The sequence below is a fragment of the Salarias fasciatus genome, chromosome 5 (genome assembly GCF_902148845.1).
Source record: "Salarias fasciatus chromosome 5, fSalaFa1.1, whole genome shotgun sequence".
NCBI lineage: Eukaryota > Metazoa > Chordata > Actinopteri > Blenniiformes > Blenniidae > Salarias > Salarias fasciatus.
This window is the reverse complement of record NC_043749.1, coordinates 12,274,060-12,292,114: the sequence shown is the minus strand read 5'-3', so window position 1 is coordinate 12,292,114 and position 18,055 is coordinate 12,274,060. Positions and strand designations below refer to the sequence as shown.

At 43.7% G+C, this 18,055-nt stretch overlaps 1 protein-coding gene across 1 annotated transcript in view; it reads right to left on the bottom strand.

The window, feature by feature from the left end:
- Positions 1 to 18,055, bottom strand: part of LOC115387906 (low-density lipoprotein receptor-related protein 1-like) — an 80,184-nt gene that overhangs the window by 48,843 nt on the left and 13,286 nt on the right. The window contains 7 exon segments of the mRNA XM_030090809.1: positions 1,220 to 1,321; positions 1,324 to 1,479; positions 1,563 to 1,691; positions 2,243 to 2,362; positions 5,799 to 5,936; positions 17,197 to 17,319; positions 17,986 to 18,030. Coding sequence (XP_029946669.1) covers positions 1,220 to 1,321; positions 1,324 to 1,479; positions 1,563 to 1,691; positions 2,243 to 2,362; positions 5,799 to 5,936; positions 17,197 to 17,319; positions 17,986 to 18,030 — 813 coding nt within the window.

Here is an 18,055-nt window from a genome sequence, read left to right as displayed (position 1 = left end):
CGCTCAATATGTAAAAATATCGATATGTAAATCAGGAAAGACTCTTCCCATATCTTTTGAAATCCCCCCCTATTGCGCACACCGCCTTCCTGTCACATCAGTCTTTCCTGTTTGAAGCGAAAAACCAGGACAAAGTGGATGAGCATAATGACGGAACAGACTCAGGGGCTTTTCTGGTTCAAAGCCGAGTCTTCATTAATCTTTGCAGATAAGTATGATAGCACATTAGCTGTAGTCAACTCCCTCAAGGATAGATCTCTGCCGGCTTTGTGAAGACGGGGCTGTTTTGTTGCCTCTGACTCACGCAGGACAAACTGCCTGAAAGCAGAACCGCCGCATGACTAAAGGATGCAGCGTTTTGAAGCGAAGGCAGTGCAGCGAGGAGTGGAAGCAGCATGTGGGTGAGGATGATTCTGACCCCAAGGTTCTTTACATTTGAGAACATGCGAGCGCAGATATCTGCATTCAAGTCAAGATGGTTTTTTTTTTTTTTCCAAAGCACAATGCTATTCTGAATTATCTGAAACACAATGAGGCACAGCTGGCTTCATTATGTTGCCATAATATCTGTGACTCACAGCAAGAGGAGCACGGAGGAACTCAGGACCTGTATATTCAGCAGGAAACTGATGGGCAGTTTAGTTTTGGCTGCACTTCTGGCATTCTTTGTTCACCTGTTTACATTTAACTTTCAAAGAGGGCATTTACACAAGCCCAGCATTCCTTTTGCATTTTCCCCGAAGAAGCTGTTAAAAGTTGGTGAAAAATACTTCCACTGTTATCAATGTGGGACAAGCAGTTGTCCCGCATTACCAGTTCACAGAGCAGGAAGCGTTTGCCAAACTGTTCTGGTAAATAGATCCAGGATCGGCTGCAGATGGAATGAAGCAACTTCCTGTGTCTGATCGGCAGAGAAAACCATGACAGTAAGCAAAGGACGATTTCAAAACATTACCTAATGCCAGACAGGAAGACGCCTCAATCCAAACGCGTGTATTTCCAGATTGTCAGGCACCGTATCGTACCGGTAAGGCAGCATTGGTGGCCCAGAGGTTAGATCAGATCAACTATAAATATGATGGCCTAAATAGTGATCTTGTTGGGGAATCAAACCAACAACCTCTGGATCGTGACACCACACCACCGCGTTTGTTTAAAAAGTTGCTCTTTCTTCTCTGAAGCCATTAAAACCAAGACAGTGTGATTATGGAGGACTTACGGTGCAGGCTGAGCGAGATATTGATCACCCTCTCCTCGGTGAAGCTCTTCAGATTGGGAATGGAGGCACATTTGAGGTGTGTGGACGAGGGCGTGTCTCCACGTGGATCCAGCACACGGTTTCCTGGGGCGTAATAAAGTCCATGGCCGTGTTTGTTTGGTGCTGGTGGACAGCAATGTGCACCGTGGTGCAGCTCAGCGAGGTGGCCTGGATGTTCTGGGAGTTGGCGATCAGCAGAACGGGCAGACGGTCCACCGGCACTGAAATTCGGCGAGAACGATGAGCAAACATAAAAAGGGGGAAGAGTTTCCAGACTGAAGCCTGCTGTACTGAGAGGCACTACCGTTCTTGGCCTTTGCAGGAGCGGTTGTCCGGCTGGACAAGTAGCCCTCCACGCAGGAGCAGGTTGTAGGAGCCCTCGGTGTTGTACAGGACTGGCTGCAGGTCCCGTACACACTGCACTCGTCAAAGTCTGAACCACAGCGACCACAGCGGTCCTTATTACTCATTTAACGACGCAAATAGCTCATTTCAGTCAGGAATGGAGGACTAACCCATGCTGGATAACTTCTCCATAAACTCTGCTCATTATTTACTTTCACTTCGCTTAAATCAACAAACGATGCTTGAGTGCAGGTTTTGGATCAAACTTTGTTTTCTTGCATTGGCCTTGTAACTTCTTTAGGTTTAATATTCTACTATAGTATGTTTGTGGGGGTTTGCAAGTGTTGATCGTAAGACCGAATGTTTTCAAACAGGCTCATGTGGGAAATGCTCCGGCCCCAAATCTCCACTGTGTGCTCTGCTTTCGGTTTACTTCCCTAAAAAAAAAAAAGCTGCTTATACTGCAGCTGGTGACCAGCTTGTTTACCAGTAATATGCGCTGTTATTCACATCCTGCCAGCAGCCTTTCATGCAAGAATGAAGCACAAAGGTTGATCTATGTAGAGATGAATCGTCTGCTTTTCCTGAGGACTTGCATGGTGATGAGAAAAAACCCACTTGTGCCTGGCAGGAACTCACCTTTGCACGTCTTTCCATCTTGGCTGATCTCGTAGCCACTCTTACAGTAACAAGCAGGCCCGAGCGGGGTGACGGCACATTTCTCCTGACAACCCATCAGAGAGCAGTTGGATATATACTCTGAAGGGAGACACAGGGTGAGAAAAACAGAGGAGGGGGGCATAGAGAGAGAATGAATGTGAGAATTAACAGTATTGTTTTTATGTTCTTTGTGATTATTGACATTTTATGGTTTGGAAATCGCTTCAGTGCTTCTAACAGGGGAGTCTATTCGTATTAATTATGCAATATTTCATCCAATACGCCATGATAAACCCACAGGAAACACAGTGAACATTAAGCTTCCATTCATCTAGCGAGCTTTCTTGCAGAAGACCCAGCTTTGCCCGTAGGTATCAGACACAGGTGTAGTGAAGCCGCCACTGTTACACTTTCACTCGGCGCTCAGCAGGGTGCTCGACTGCATAATTGCGAGCTGCTTAACTGTTAAACTTCAGTGCCTGTGGTCTTGTGTCGACAGCGAGGAACATAAAAAAAAAAGGGGTAGTATTAAAAATAAAAATGCCCGGTCTGAGTCCACGCAGTTGCTCATCAGGTCGAGGAGATCGGCAGCCTTTCAATATGCTGTTCAATGAACGAGTCCCTGAAAACATTTCCTGAACAAAACTGCACCACAGATAAAAGTTTTCAACAACAAGCAGGCAGGTGTGAGCAACAGGTCTGTGCACCTGTGAAAAAGGTAAGAAATGAAAAAAAAAACAACAAAAAAAAAACATCACAATAGAAATATAATTTTTTTAAAGATGATATTTAGCCTTGAACGGGGATTTCAGTTATGGAGTGTGTACTTTGTTGTATTATTTTGCACAATATGATTGTATACTCCAAAAGTGAATTTTACTCAGTATTAAGCTACCGCAGAGAAAAAGGCCAAAACACCACTGTTCAGCTCTCCAGTTCTTCATGGAGGCACACACACCCACACACACACACTACATCACACCCACACACACACACACCCCAACCATTTCCAAATAAAGCTAATTAGAATCACCAGTATGGCAGGAAATACAATTTACTGCCAAGATCTGTGAACACAAAAGAGATCCCCACACAGGAGATGGAGACGTGCACAGGATGGTTAGCATCCTAAATATTATTGCTATTGATCTTGACCAGTGTCCGTTAATTACCAACTTTGCACTTTAAAATACACTGAAAACTTTACACTTGAAGAAGAGAAACTGAAGGTAGAATTAAGAAAACGGATGGAATGACAGGAGAGATTGGAGCGATGGCAAATTAAAACTAAATTCAAATACTTTCATAAAGTGTTTTTACTTTGTTTTGTTTTTTTAATAAGTTTTGGGTGGCTACAGCTCATCTCAGATCCAATCCTACTTTTAATCAGATGTTAATGAGGAAGATTCCTCCTTTAAGTAAAATGCATAACAAACACAGAGCCTGTGAATGGAGGCCCAGAGGCAGAGCAGAAATCAATAAATACTTCTGCCCTGCGCTCAGAATCAATTACCGCCCTGCTAACTCCGACTATCTCCAAGGCTACACACACATCAAATATAGAAGAGCACAAACAACATGCTACAATCGCACCTTCCAGTCAGCTGACCGGCCGCGCGGGGTGGAATCTCAGCAGAGTTTTCGACACTGCATCGCACAATCCTGTGAGTTATAAATCAAGAGGCGGTGAGGTCATAGTCAAACACACACAGTTATGTCAAACCAGGCCGAGATCTATCAGTCACAAGTGATTCACTTTGCCCAGAAACAATGGGCAGACTGTTTGCACTAACAAAACACCTCTGGGAGATGAGAGGAGGAGAAGAAAGAAGCTCTTCTTCAAAGTGCTACACTCTCAAGATAAAAAGCCACAGTTTTTGCCGCTGTGCTTTACATATAGGCCAAATAAATTCCTCAATGAATAATAAAGCTAAACTTGAACCATATTGGATGAAAAAGAAAAAAAAATCAACGTACATCTATCAGCAGAGTTGTTTACTAGTTTTTTTTTCGCCATGGCTCCATACTGCCCTGTGTGAGGATCAGATGATTTCCTCTTCAAAAACTGCAGCCCTTCGGCCCAGACCTACACAAATCAGCGCCGAAGTGTTCCTGCTGCACTCCACAAGCCCTCAAGGACAGCCACAGTCCAGATTAGAGACAAGCCCAGACTTTCCAAAACATGTCTGAGTACCAACAACAGAGATCGGTCAAGAAAACAACGCGGGCAACAAGTTGAACAACACACTGTCACACGTGCTCAAAATATTTCATTTGGAGCAAGTTTTAAAAAAATCAAATAAAGTTTTAGTTCGGAAAGAAAGCCGCCCAAACGCACGCACAGTTTAACCAAATGCTATTCCAAATTACATTTTAAACACAGTCTTTGCTGTAAAATAATTAGCGAGCCCTGCAGGTACAGCCGGCTTTCCCTCGGAGAGCTTTTCTATCCCCACATGAGAAACGACGCGCACCTACTGCACAGAAGTCTCACCAGCCTGAAAACACATGAAAAATTGATGTCCTTTCCCATTCCTCTCTCCATGTTTCCTCAATAAATATTTTCATTTCAGCTCATTTTCGAAACTGCCGTGGAAATATGACAAAAAGAAGCTTGGAAAGGTAGGAGGACAATGACAAACTTTGCATAAGAACAGAGACCAAAGTTGTAGTCAAGTTAATAATCTGAAATATCAGAGATTGAACATTACGAGAAAAATTTACTTAGATTGATTGAGAAAATGTTCCAGAAAGGCTAAGGAGGACAGAGACTGCAGGCTGATTGGAGATAAAAGACAAAATACAACAAAAACAGATTAGCCATGCATAAGAATCGATAGTATTCTTTAGTAATGAACACCGCTGTCTGACTGTAATGCCCTGTTAGGAGCTGAACATGAAGCAGCTCCATGACAGACCTTCTGATTCTCTCAGACTCCAGTTCTTTAGCTGAATTCTAACAGACATGACTCAAAAAAAAAAAAAAGAAAGTGCAGAGACTGAGTTCCGGCCATTATTCACTTGCTTCCAGGTCGGTTTGCACAATATCTAGAATCGGATCTGCTGGTTCAGCACATTAATGTGACATTAATAGACTCATCATAATATACTTCCCACTTTCAAGATGACTACTTGTCCGTGAACGACGTGATGGCTCACGGTGTTGTGACAGCGCGCGCACACACACACACACACACACACACACACCCACACACACACACACACACACGCACGCACGCACACACACACACACGATGGATCAGCAATGCAGTCAAACTGACTGAGACGTCTGATGTGGTGCATCAGCCGGTTGTTCTGACCTCAGTGATGTTATACATTCTGGTGATTTCAGTGATGATGACTGACAGATAAAGAATCATCAAAAAGAACCTCCAACCACCAAGCCTTCATTTTTTTTTTTTTCCTTTCCTCACAGATAAGATGCAGCAGCACAAGATTTGCGCTTCTCACCGGCGGAGTATTTTATATTCATTTTGCACGTCCCAGAGATGTGTGTTTGTGCATGAACCCGTACCTCTGCAGTGTGGGCCCTCATCCCATCCATCAGTGCAGTCGGGGGAGCCGTTGCACAGTTTGCTCATGTGGATGCACAGCTCTGTTCCTCCACACTGGTACTCATTGGGAGGGCACCGTGATACAGTGCTGTGTGGACCTGGAGAAAAAAACAACAAAAAAAAAAAAAACACAAATACAGGGAATTTAAACCTGCAACTTGGACCGCATAAACTATCTTTCCTGACGAAACACTTTCATCTCACCAGTGGATGGACATCTACAAGTGTTTTGATTCCCTAATATCTGTGGAGACAGCGTCACTGGTGTGGGTTTAATCACAAACCATCATATGTTCAGATACAACACAGAGCAAACCTGCAGTGGGTGTGAAGCAAACAATCTGGCTATGAATACACTAAAAACATGAGAAAAACGGAATGATTTATTCCTCATGCCTAATTAATTATACAACTGGCAGCTCCGTTAAATGTTATTGGAGAATAAAATTTAGAGGACTGGCAAGAGACGTTCTTCCAAATGGCAACTGGAATGAAAAGGATCTTAAAATCATTCCTGTGTGATAATGGCTTCCAGAGAACCACTCATCAGGAAAATACTCAGCGCACAGAAAACAGACGATATTGATCAACACATAATCTTACTCTGTTCACCTTTAAATCAACTAATATTACAAGATTCTATTGCACAACAAATTCATAATGAACAGTTAAGGTCATTTAATACTGACTATAAATTACTTAATGCTCACCTACTGATGAAATTACCAGTAAATCTAAGTTTATTAAGTCTCTGACAAGGCGAAATGAAGGATCATACTGGGCGTCTGTGTTGCAATAATTATTAAGGCAAGCATCTTGCAAAATGAGGAACAAAAACTTCCTAAATCACATCAACGCTCTTTTTCCTTTCCTTTTTTGTCAATGCAGTATTAATGGATGTTGGAGCGCAGCAACAAACTATTAAAATATTTTCTCCCAAAGAAATGAGGTATAAATTTCATTGTCAGTTCCTGTTAATCATATCCCTATAGTAATTATGTTGCTTTGTTTTGCTGTGCCTCTCTCATTCATCCTTCCCGCTGGTCAAAGTGACGAGGAGGCAGACATCCAAACGACCACTGTGGCAGCAGAGAGACGGCCACTGGAGAAAACTAGCAGGAACTACAAACACACCATTATCCCAGCTCCAACTAGCCAAATGACTACCTTCACTGCATCTGCGTACACACAAACATCCCAGAGGGAAAAAAAACGGCAACAAAAAGCACGCCAGTGCGCTGGCATGCCTGCATGGTACAGTGGTGTTTTCTGTGAGAGGATTGTGGGGGTTTCTAAGAAAGAGAACATTTTCAACTGGAGCGGCCGTGACTCTGGCCCGCAGTCTTCCTCCTCTGAGACGGTGAAGTTGTTTAGTTTAAACAGGGTTCACACTGGAAGTGAATGTACAGCTGGACTCCTGAGCCGGGCACAGAAGGCTTTTCTCCTTAATGATCTGATTACTACACTCTTTCTCCGGGATAACGTTTCCTTCCTTGTGACTTTGACCAGACTTTGATCCTTCAACTAATGAGTCACGATAACCTCCAACCAGTATGTTTTCCCACAACAACATGTGGCATCTGCAAACACCTAAGGGAACTGTTTGACTATTGAAAAACATTTCTTATTTTTTTTTCTAGAAGTGAGAAGGACAAATCAATATATTTCTCGCCTCTGTGTGCGCTAGGCTAGCCATGACGCCAGCAGAGAATTACTTTTGCATCGTGGAGAAACAGCTAGCTTTAGTTTCTCATACTCCTTAGCAAGTAGTTCCCTGGCAGTCCAGCGGTGACTGTGAACTTTATTCCAGGCCAAGAGAGACACATATTTTCCAAAATGGCTCTTTGTGGTTTGGTTCTTGACTCCTTCCATCCGAGGTCGCCACAGCAGATCATGTGGTCCGCATGTTTGATTTGGCACAAAGTTTACACTAAATATTCCTCATGCAATTCATCAGTTCATACTTGTATGTTTAGCACATCAGATGCGCTAATTTCCCCTCTTCTCCTCCACAAACCTCGACGATCAACACTAACCACGCAGCTCATCTTCCTCTGTGTATGTGGAAAGTCAAACTTTCGGATGTCTTTTTAATCATTTGTTCTCTTTCCCGCTTTATCTCCGCCCATGAGTTTCTCTCCAACATCTGTTGACCCATTTACAGTAAGCACACAATGAGAGCAACATTAAGAGAGAGGAGGCAGAAAAGACCATGATGAACACTTCATCCAGAGGATGTGGACCAAACCCTCGAAGGCTTCACTCCAATTTGAATTAAGCAAGGTCTTATATTCAACATTCCTCTACTGTGGGTGAACCGGGTCAATGGACCTAAATCTGTTTTTTTTTCCTGTCAAAAAGTTAGTATTTGCTTTACGTCTCCACGCAGCAATTAATAAAAGCTCAAAATCAGCTGACTGGCACAGTTTCAACTATTCTGTCAAAAAGGGAAATCATCTTTATCCCAGTACCAGTTCCCGTTTGAGCAATCACTGTGATGGTGATAGGGGTTAAAAACTAGGGCTTAAGATTTGACTATTCTTTTCCTATGGAGATCCGGAGGTTGTTCCAAGGCCACGGACGTCACGAGGACGTCAGCAGAACAGATACCCAAACAGATTTGGGTCTGGTTCGCTCAACAGATAATTTCTAGGAATTGTAAACTACAACCTCGCACGAAATTTAAAGCTGCATCGCATTGTTGAAGAGAACATTATCGACACCTGAGAAATACTGACCACTGGAGACTTTAGGAAACAGAGTCCTTGGTCTTTAAGCATCTATCAAAATAAGGGTTTCAATCACCATGTATGAATAGAGTCTTTAAGCTGCGACACACAGAGGTAAATCACATGCACTTTTCCAGCAGTGGGGACAAAGCGGGTGGTGGATGTGGCACGGGGACAAGAGAACTAAGGCCATTGTTTGGATCACACAAATCGGCTGTGGTCCCCTACAAAGCAGGCTGAGCCACGGTGTTGTAAGCAGCGTCACGTGCAAAGCCTGATCTGAACTGAGGCACAGCCACATGGAGCGAGCCAGGATAACAGCGAGGTCCACGGCGCGTCGAGGCAAAGTCATGAAAAAAGGCCCGCTGACACTCCATAAATATGTGCATTTTTAAGATTCAAATTTTAAGGGAAGCTCTTCTTGCATCTTCAGAGATCTCACACAATTTTCTGACTGTGCTCCTTCTTTCACAACATTTTTGTTGAATTATTCATCTTGGAAACTGTCTCTTCATCTGCGTTTCCTCTTCAATAGTAGAAAGAGACCCAGCTGACTGAGAAGGAGTCAGGATCTGGATCTGGATCAGCCTGTCCCAGGGCCCAAAGCTTGTTAAGGCTGTGGGGATTTTCCATTCACTAGTTCATGCTTTCCCTCCTTATGTTGGTCAACACAATGCTTATTCAACCAGCAGCAAACACAACTAATAACAACATTCTGCCAGAGCAAAGCAAAGCATTGAGGGGACTTTATGTGAGCCAGAATGAGGCCAACTGAAGAGGGCAACAAGGCTATCCAGAGCTCTTTTTATTCTATTGTGAATAGTACAGGGTCATCAGCATATTAGAACATGTTATACAAACACAAGCTCTTATCTCTATCTTATCCTTATCCCTAAAGACATATCTACAAAGAAGACATCAGTAATTAGATCTAGATCTCTTGCTCCGAGACCATAAATAAATCTCATCTTATAAATGATGAGACAAATAACCGCTCCTGAAGATGCTCTCACAGCGGTTTTTTTTCTAATCATTTATGATCATGTGGTCACAGACTGCCTGCCGTGACCCAGATGGCAGCCAGCAGCCCCAAGGCACCTCCTGACCTCCCTCTCTCACCTGCACTGTCAAAGAAGCAAAAACACCAAAACAACTAGGACACCGGACAAGAAATGAGACCGAGCAAACACCATGGCTTCACTCAGGCCCCCGGAGGACAGACAGCTAACATTTGAGTTGGGGTTTCGATGTTGTGACTCAACACAGCCTTGTCAAAAAGATCATTGGCAGCGAAAAGCAGCAGGCGGGGTGGTGGCGAGGAGCAGCGCTGAGGGGAACAAACAATGCCTTCACTTCAGCCCTGTTTATTTCTGTCAGCTATTCTATAAACACTTCACTCTGCAGGTGAAAAACAACATATTAACCTGCCAGTTGAACTGCCCCTGTGGGCATCTCACAAACATCACGGAGGGACTGTTTGTACTAACCCGAATTTCCTTTGTCCAAGTGACCACACATTAGCATAACGGCGATTTTTCACAAAGCTAAAGCATCAGCGGCTCATGACAGCGCCCGCACTGCACTTTGCACTTGATGGTCGGGTCTGAAGCCTTTGGCTGCCTTTACAATCTTTTCCTTCCAAGATATCCATGCTACATTTTCATTCCTTCTTGGGGGGGCTTTTGGGGTTGCTGGCAGGTTGACAAGCAAAGCAGGAAGGCTAAATCCAGCTCTCGAAAGCACAACAAACTGAGCCTTCTCCAAACACGCCAGCTCCACTGCTTCTCGGGGCACAGCAACCAGTAAGCAAACAACTCTATCAGCAAAGCAAATTGCAGAATTCATACAAGACAATGCCATCAGATACCCCAACCGAATAAACAGAGCAAACCCTGGTACTGGTTATGAAAGACCAAAAGTAAACCCATACACACAAAGGGGGAAAAAAAAAGGAGTGACAATTCAAGAAGTCGTGTCATTCAGCGCACACACACACTCATAGAAGTCTTAAAGGACAGATAACAAAAGTGCTAATAACACACCTCTCATACAGAGATTGACACAAAGCAAATAAGACACGCTCCCTCCGGCTCCCTCCCCGGTTCTCTTCCGAAGTTGAATAGTCGAAAGAAAAATAGACCCGCTGCCTTCTGAATAAAGCGCTTACGTTGCAACTCTATTTCAGAGATTTAGTTTTTGATTCATTCACCTCCCATTTCTTCACAAAGGACAGAGGATTTACTCCGAGTTGGTTTTCAGCAGGTTTCTTGTGCTGCGGTGAAGATGCTGCTTCCAGAAAACGACTTGGGAAGATATTTTGGTGTGCAAAAAGACAAACTTCCATCGAAAATGAACCGGCAAGTGTTCTTCAGACACTCTTGTTGTGTAACACGGAAAATAAATTCAAAGGACACAAGACTAATTACTGTGTACAGAAACATCTGCACAAATGAAACAAAGGCCCAAGGGGGTTTTGGAGATGAGGATGAGGGTAATCACTAATGTGAGAGCCAGACAGTTAAACAACCACTGCCGACGACAAGCCGCGTGTTCAATAATGCACAATATACAGGATGTAGTCATTTATTCCTCCAGCTAATCAGACGCAGGTGGTTTGCTGTACAGAGGAAGAGAGAGAGACGGGGATGAGCCACAGGCAGAACCAGGTGTAAAGCATCTGTGCAGCCATACTTTTGAGACGCAGGGTGAGAGCTTCAATTACCCAAATTATCATATCATTATTGTTTGTGTTCATCATCATTGATTCTAATGAATCAAAAACCCCCTCTGTGCCTCCCTTTTTGTTGTCTCAGGTCCCGTACAGCCGCCGTCCGCTAACAGCACCTCTGGTCTGGCCCCGCCCCCACCGCGCAGAGCCCTGCTGAGATTACATAATGGTCTTTTTAAAATTTAAACCCCTGACACGCTTTTCTTGGCTGGACACAGGCCGGACTCTCTTGTCCTGTTCCAGGGGGCCTGCTTTGCCCTCTCAACTGCCCCAGTCTCAATTCCCCCATCTAAAAATGGCCGGCTGGTAGTTGGTAGTTAGTTTATCCCATCGGACTCACCACACTCTGAAACAGTGTGTGAGTGCATATATTTATACATATATATAAATATACATTCCCTCACACAAGTCTGCTATGCACAAACACACACTGGAACTACTGTGCAGAGAGCAGAGACATGGCATGAAGCTCTGGACTGCCAAGTCAGAATTTTAAATAATTTGTTCAAACAGGAGGAAGTTTGTTCATCAAAGGTGCCACAGATTAATTCCTACAGGCAATAACGAAGGACGGCGAAGCAGCATTGCATGTTTAGGTTTCTATGCAGGGAGATGAGGGCCGTAATTAGTGGTTTTCTCAACAGTGAAAGTGCACACAGGATCTCATTCATCTCCTCCGCATCGGTGCCAGATTCATTTTGCAAGATGACAATGGGCCCAAACACGGAGACCGAGTCAGGAAGGAGTGTCTACAGCGACAAGAAGAACAAAAAGTACCGCAACAGATGGCGAGAGCCCCACAGAGCCCTGATGTCGCCGCGGTGCAGCCCGATGACATGAAGTGACGCAGCACTCAGAGAAAGACTGAATCCACTGAAGTACGTTGACGGGTTCTCCCAGAAAAAACCCTGTGCAGGGGTATCTGGAGGCGCTGGAGCTGTTTCAAAGTCAAACAGTGATCTACTGTGTTTGTTTACTGCACTTTTAAATTTAAAATAATAAATCAAGTTATGGAAGTGCCAATTCTATCTGCCAAGTACAAACCATTCAGCCTCAGGGTCAGTACTTCCCTGCGTCCTTTAAGGGCTGTAAGGCGAGGAAAATCATTACACATTCACCTGATATTCACAATTACTTGAACTCTTTTCACATAACCACGATAAATTCCATCCAGTCTGATAAAAGCAACAGAAATAAGCTGCTTTGGTCCATGTTTCTTCTTCAGTGTGTGGGGCTTTCATTAACGCTCTCGTTGTTACTTCTCTTCCTGTTTGGGTTAAAGTCCTGTGTGGCGATAAGCAACAGGTTATCTCACCATGACAAATGTTTAAAATCTGACCAAGATGATGAGATTCTACTGACATTGATGAAATGGACTTGGTTTCAAAGCCAAACAGCCTCAATGTGAGAGCATTTTGGTTTCTAGCCAAAAGAAAGGCAAGCTGATAACCTCAGAGAGGCAATTTTCTCTGAGTTGATGATTATTCTTTCAATAACATGTTATGATCGTTTCAACGTAAAGGAGATCACAACACTTAAAAATGCATTTACGACCAGGGACAAAACGTTTGCATAAACACAAGTTAAAATGTCGACATGCTGTTTGAATTGTAAAATGTGTGTGAATGACTCAGCCACACCTGCCGCCAGCTCCTGAGAGGGCAAGGCGCTGCACGGCGGGAAGCTCTTTCATGTTGAGTGATGCTTATTTTTGTTAACGGAAATGTGGACTGGGTGGTGGCACCTTGACGGGGACGCTGGCGCGATCAAACAGATCTCTTCCTGCTCTTTATCTCCACAGCATAACCACTGGTTTTGGGTCAACTATCTGGCAAATGACACCTCTCATCAAACACACACAAAACAAAGGGCCCCTTATTACGCTGCGCATAATAGAGTAATATAGCAGCTTCAGATCTTACTTCTGGGAAAGGAGATGAAGGATAAAGCAGGTTGGATTTAATTTATTTTCAAGGTTTAATTTCTTTTGATCGCAATCTCACAGACACACGTTGCATCACCAAAGACTGCATTTCCCACACTGGAAGTGGTTCTGTACAAATGATTTCATCTCCGAACCTCTCTTCATTATATGTCAAGGGCAGGAAGCATCATTTCGGTGTTAGATGCTTCCTGAGTGGGCCTCCGCCCTCCGCTGAGCGCCACGGACCAATCGCCTTCACATTTATCTTCATCACGCGGCTTTCAATCGGACATTGATTAGAGATGCAGATCAAAGCTCGATATAAGGTCATATGCCCAGACAACCGTTTTGTTTTGTTTTAGTCTCTCAGTATCTCTCTATGCCAGGCCGACCCGGCCTCCCCGGGGCACAAAGAACGGCATTGTGGGGGTTACACAGCGGGGCAAAGCAGCTGCAGTGGACAGTGGCTGACTTCACTGGCAATGGCCAACACCCCGACAAAGGCCACTGTGAAGCCCCATCCACATGAGTGAATAAATAAACCTCCCTCATGCATCCTTCAACCAGAAGCATCCGCATGAGCCCCTTTCACAAAGAGCACATTTATCACAACAATCAAACTACGTGCGGCCGAGTTAATGGTTGGCGTACAGTCTGACAAATGTACACAAAACGTTTTAATCTTTTTCATCATCTTCTAAGCTGTAAAAAATGGACTGATGAGTGAATTTATTCTGCACAAATCCTGTAGCAGCCACTAAGTGCCTTTTTTCATTTAAAATGCATAGTGTTTAATATAATGCAAAAATAAACAGGCTTGTAAATCTGTGAGGGAGGACTGAATTGAAAACCTGCTCTGAGTAAAGAGTAAACAATAAGCAACAGTGATCTAGGAAACATGAGTAGAAACATTATGTTTCACTTGTCAATAAATTTCTTGGAAAAACTCACAAAAAAGATCGCCTTAGCACATCTTTCTGTATGCTCTCGCTCACAACTTCCTCTTTGGCTCTGAGCCTCAAGGCCAGTGGCTCCCGCCTTAAAAATACATTGCGGTAACTATACACACTTCTATTTTACAGAAAAGGCTTCATGATTTTCATTCACAGCAAACAAATACGAGCAAAGGTTCCTCAGAGACAAGAAAACACTCCATTTGTTGGGGTTCATTTTCAGTCAGTGATTTGGTAAGTGCCTCCAGGAGTAGTAGTAGTTGTGGAAAAAACTCTCGTACCATTGTTCATCATCAGAATAAACTACAGCAGCATTGTGGCCTTACTCAGAGAAAAAGTCTGTAGCAGGCTGTTTGTGTAAGGTAATGCCGGTTTGGGTTGTTTCAGGTGACTTTGGGCAAAATGAGGTGAACAAATGCTGCAAAATTTCATGTTTGTCAACGGAGCACCAAAGTAAACCACGATTCCCAAAAGAACCGCTGTGATTCTTAATATGAAGTAAATTCAGAAATTAGTTTTCAGCTGCCTAACATGTGAAGACACAAAGCTATTTTGCATTTTTTAGCAGTTTTACTCTTGTATTATTATATTATACAAATCGCTACTCAGTGATGCCTTCCTTCTGTAACTCAGTGTCCTTTTTTTATTTAAACCTCCTGAAACTTATGAAACGAATAAGTCCATTATTTTTAAGAAGACCGTGAGAAAACTTCACCTCTCTACGGGACGGTCTCCATACAGTCTGAAGATTTACTAACTTTCTGTCAAGGACGGGGACTTTTGGATAACTCACTCAGCTGAATAGGGCTGAACAGACAATCTTCCACCACAACCTTGCTCCTTCATTCTGACTTCCGGCATTGTAAATCCCAGGGAGGGATGAAGGGGGCAAAAAAGCCACCACAACTTCATCAAACGTTCAATGGTAGCATGCTTACTCGAGCTCAACTAAGCGGTTCAACAAAGACTACTGTCATCGTCTCAGTGCACGGGAGTGTAACTGATTTATTGTCAGCCTAACAGACAATATGCAGTTTTTAGGGCCATTGACTAGTTTTGGTGAAGAAATTACAGAAATGACTTAAGAATTTCATCTGGCTCTTGAACTACAATGTGACACCCATGATATAAATAATGCTTATGTTAATGTCAAAGACTAACTATAAATTCCAGTTTGGAAACCTTCTTTAGTTTGTTTTCCCACCGATGACTCTCCAGTTCAGGACGCCACTAATTTATTGGAACATTTTCGTAAGCTCGAGGACAAGCAATATATTTCCTGACTGGGGACGTCACAGGGAGGGTCCCGAATTCAATCAAGCAGTTGACAGTTGACAGTTGGAGGAGGCTGGTGGAGGTGTGCCAAACCCCTGAGCTAAAAGGACAAGAAAACAAAAGCTTTGCAATGTCCCGAGACAGAAATGATTGCTTGTGAAGAACCATGTGACACATCCAACAAATCGGCATCAGGTTCGGACGTAAACAGCAGAGGTTCAATAGATTTTAAGTGCTGAACAATAAAACAGTGGATCAAACCTAAGGTTCTTGCTCCTCCTCCCTTTTAATAATTTTAGAGAATTGAAATGTCCTCAGGGAACCATCTGGAATATGGCGTTCCAATAAATGCCCAATAGAGAATGAACTGACTTCAATAAACTTAGAGCAAACAAAGTAAAGAACAATTATTGGTCCAATCACATCACTTCTCAGGGCTCCATGGATTTCATTAAGAGTGAGCGGAAAACCTGTAGGCTGTATACCTAATGTTTCGGGGTAATGGACAGAGACACTGCTGTTTCTGTCCCAGAGAGAGTCTCAGAAGTAGGCTGGCCCACAGATGGGAGGCAGGGGGCAGGTTGTGAAAAGCAGCGGGGTTCTCCATTGCTCTGGGACAGTCTCTAATGACTTCCAGGCCCACTCTCATGCAGTGTCATGCATCCCCAGCCCCTCACTCCTTCTCTCTCAGGTCAAGCCCTCAAACAAACACACACGATGTTCCTCCACCCACCCAAACGTCTGCGTTTCCTAGAAAACTAAAAGCATTTTAGTCGCACAGCCTGACCAGACAGACACTGCTGCTCTCATGCACTCCCCAGGGCCCGAACCTCAAAGCATCGCAGCTCTAATGAAGACTTTGAAATGACGGCTGTCTTTTGGTTTCGTGCCCTGACAGCTCTGTGGGTTTCAATACGAGAGGAAATCACAATTACAAAAAGGAAAGACAAACTCTGTGAATCTCCTAATTGGGCATGACAGAGCTGTTTAATGGCAGAACGACCTCACTCAGCAGCTGATAGAACATCGCATTGTTTTGTCTGGTCTGGTCGTGGCTCGCCGGATAAATCTAATAGCTCGTAAATCTCAGTCCATTAGCTGACGATTGCGTTCGCGATGTGTTGGACTGGGTCAAACAATACAGAAGCACTTTGCCATGTCACTGCTGGGGAAATAGATTACACAATCAACCACTGCAGGTTTTAGTTTAGTTTAAAGTGATTTTGTGCCAATAGAACAGATCTGTTGATTAGGGACACATTTTAAAATCATGTTAAAACATATTCTGCACAGATGAACTTTTTTGTGTTCATCCAACTTAGGGTGCAGAATTCTGCTGCTGATTCCAGGTGGCTGTTGGTAAAAGATGCTACAAAGTGTCTACCACAGACGGTGTCACCACAGAACCACATTTGTGGAGCACAGTAGAGCTGACTGGTTTTGATTCTCCCAGCTGGAGTTCAAACAGATCGGTAACATTCAAGGTGAGGATTAAACCTGACATGCCAACAGGAGAACAGAGGCACTTGAGATTTTACATAAACCAAAAGTAATAACTGTTTTGTTGTTATCTTTTTTTTTTGAAAGCTTTTGAAAGTTCAGTAACATCCACCAATGTGATTTGAATCGTTTCCACTTCAGACTAGTTATCTGTTTACGATTGGCTAACAACCAGCTGATGTTCACGTCACAAGCAGTAAGATCATAAGGACAAGCCTTTTGCATGACTTATCAATAAGTTGAACTTACAAACGTCGGGCTCCTCGTCCGAGCCGTCGGGGCAGTCCTTTTCCCGATCGCAGCGCCAGCCTTTAGAGATGCACGTCACCCCATCTTTACACACAAACTGCTTTGGACTGCAGCTCCTTGGGGCTGAAAGGAAACAAACAAAAACATTATAATGGCAAGATTTCTTTAAAAAAAAAAAAAAAGCAGCTGTTGTTGTTACAGTGAAGCCCCGTGAGCAAGCGGTCAGTAGTTCCTGAAAGTCGCCGCGCAATGCAGAAGATCAAGAATAGATGCAGGCAAAATTCAAAATGCAGTCATGCAGGCCTGGAAAAGCTTTGCTGGACTTGCTGCACCTAAAAATCCAGGTCAGTGTTCCCAGGCCAGAGGCAGCAGAGCAGCAGGTCTGGAGGATATCAAAGAACATCCTGTTGAGTAATTTGCCCCCCTATCATCCATTTCCCCTTCAACCCAACCTTCCAGGGAGAGGAAAAAAAACTGCCCACTCCAGCCACATCTACACGGCAGCGTGTTTTGCAAACCGACGCTCATTCAAGCCGTTTCAGAAGAGCACGCCGCCGTTTACATGCACAGAAGCAACCAAGCTGAGTCACTCAGGGCGAATAGGAAGCTGAAGCAGAGTATCAGACTTTCACACTCAAGTAAGAAAAAAAAAGCTGCAAGGAGACAAACTTTATTTTAAAGTTTGTATCTTAAAGGAGCAACAGGCCTGGAAGAATAGGTAAGAAAATAAAATGTGGAGGAAAATGTACACGGTTTGCCAGAACTGGAGGGCGTGCCGTACGCACTGACCTAAGCCATGTAAACGTGTTTCATTCAGCAGGTACTCAGCTGTCACTGAAATGTAAAGAAAAGCAAGGAT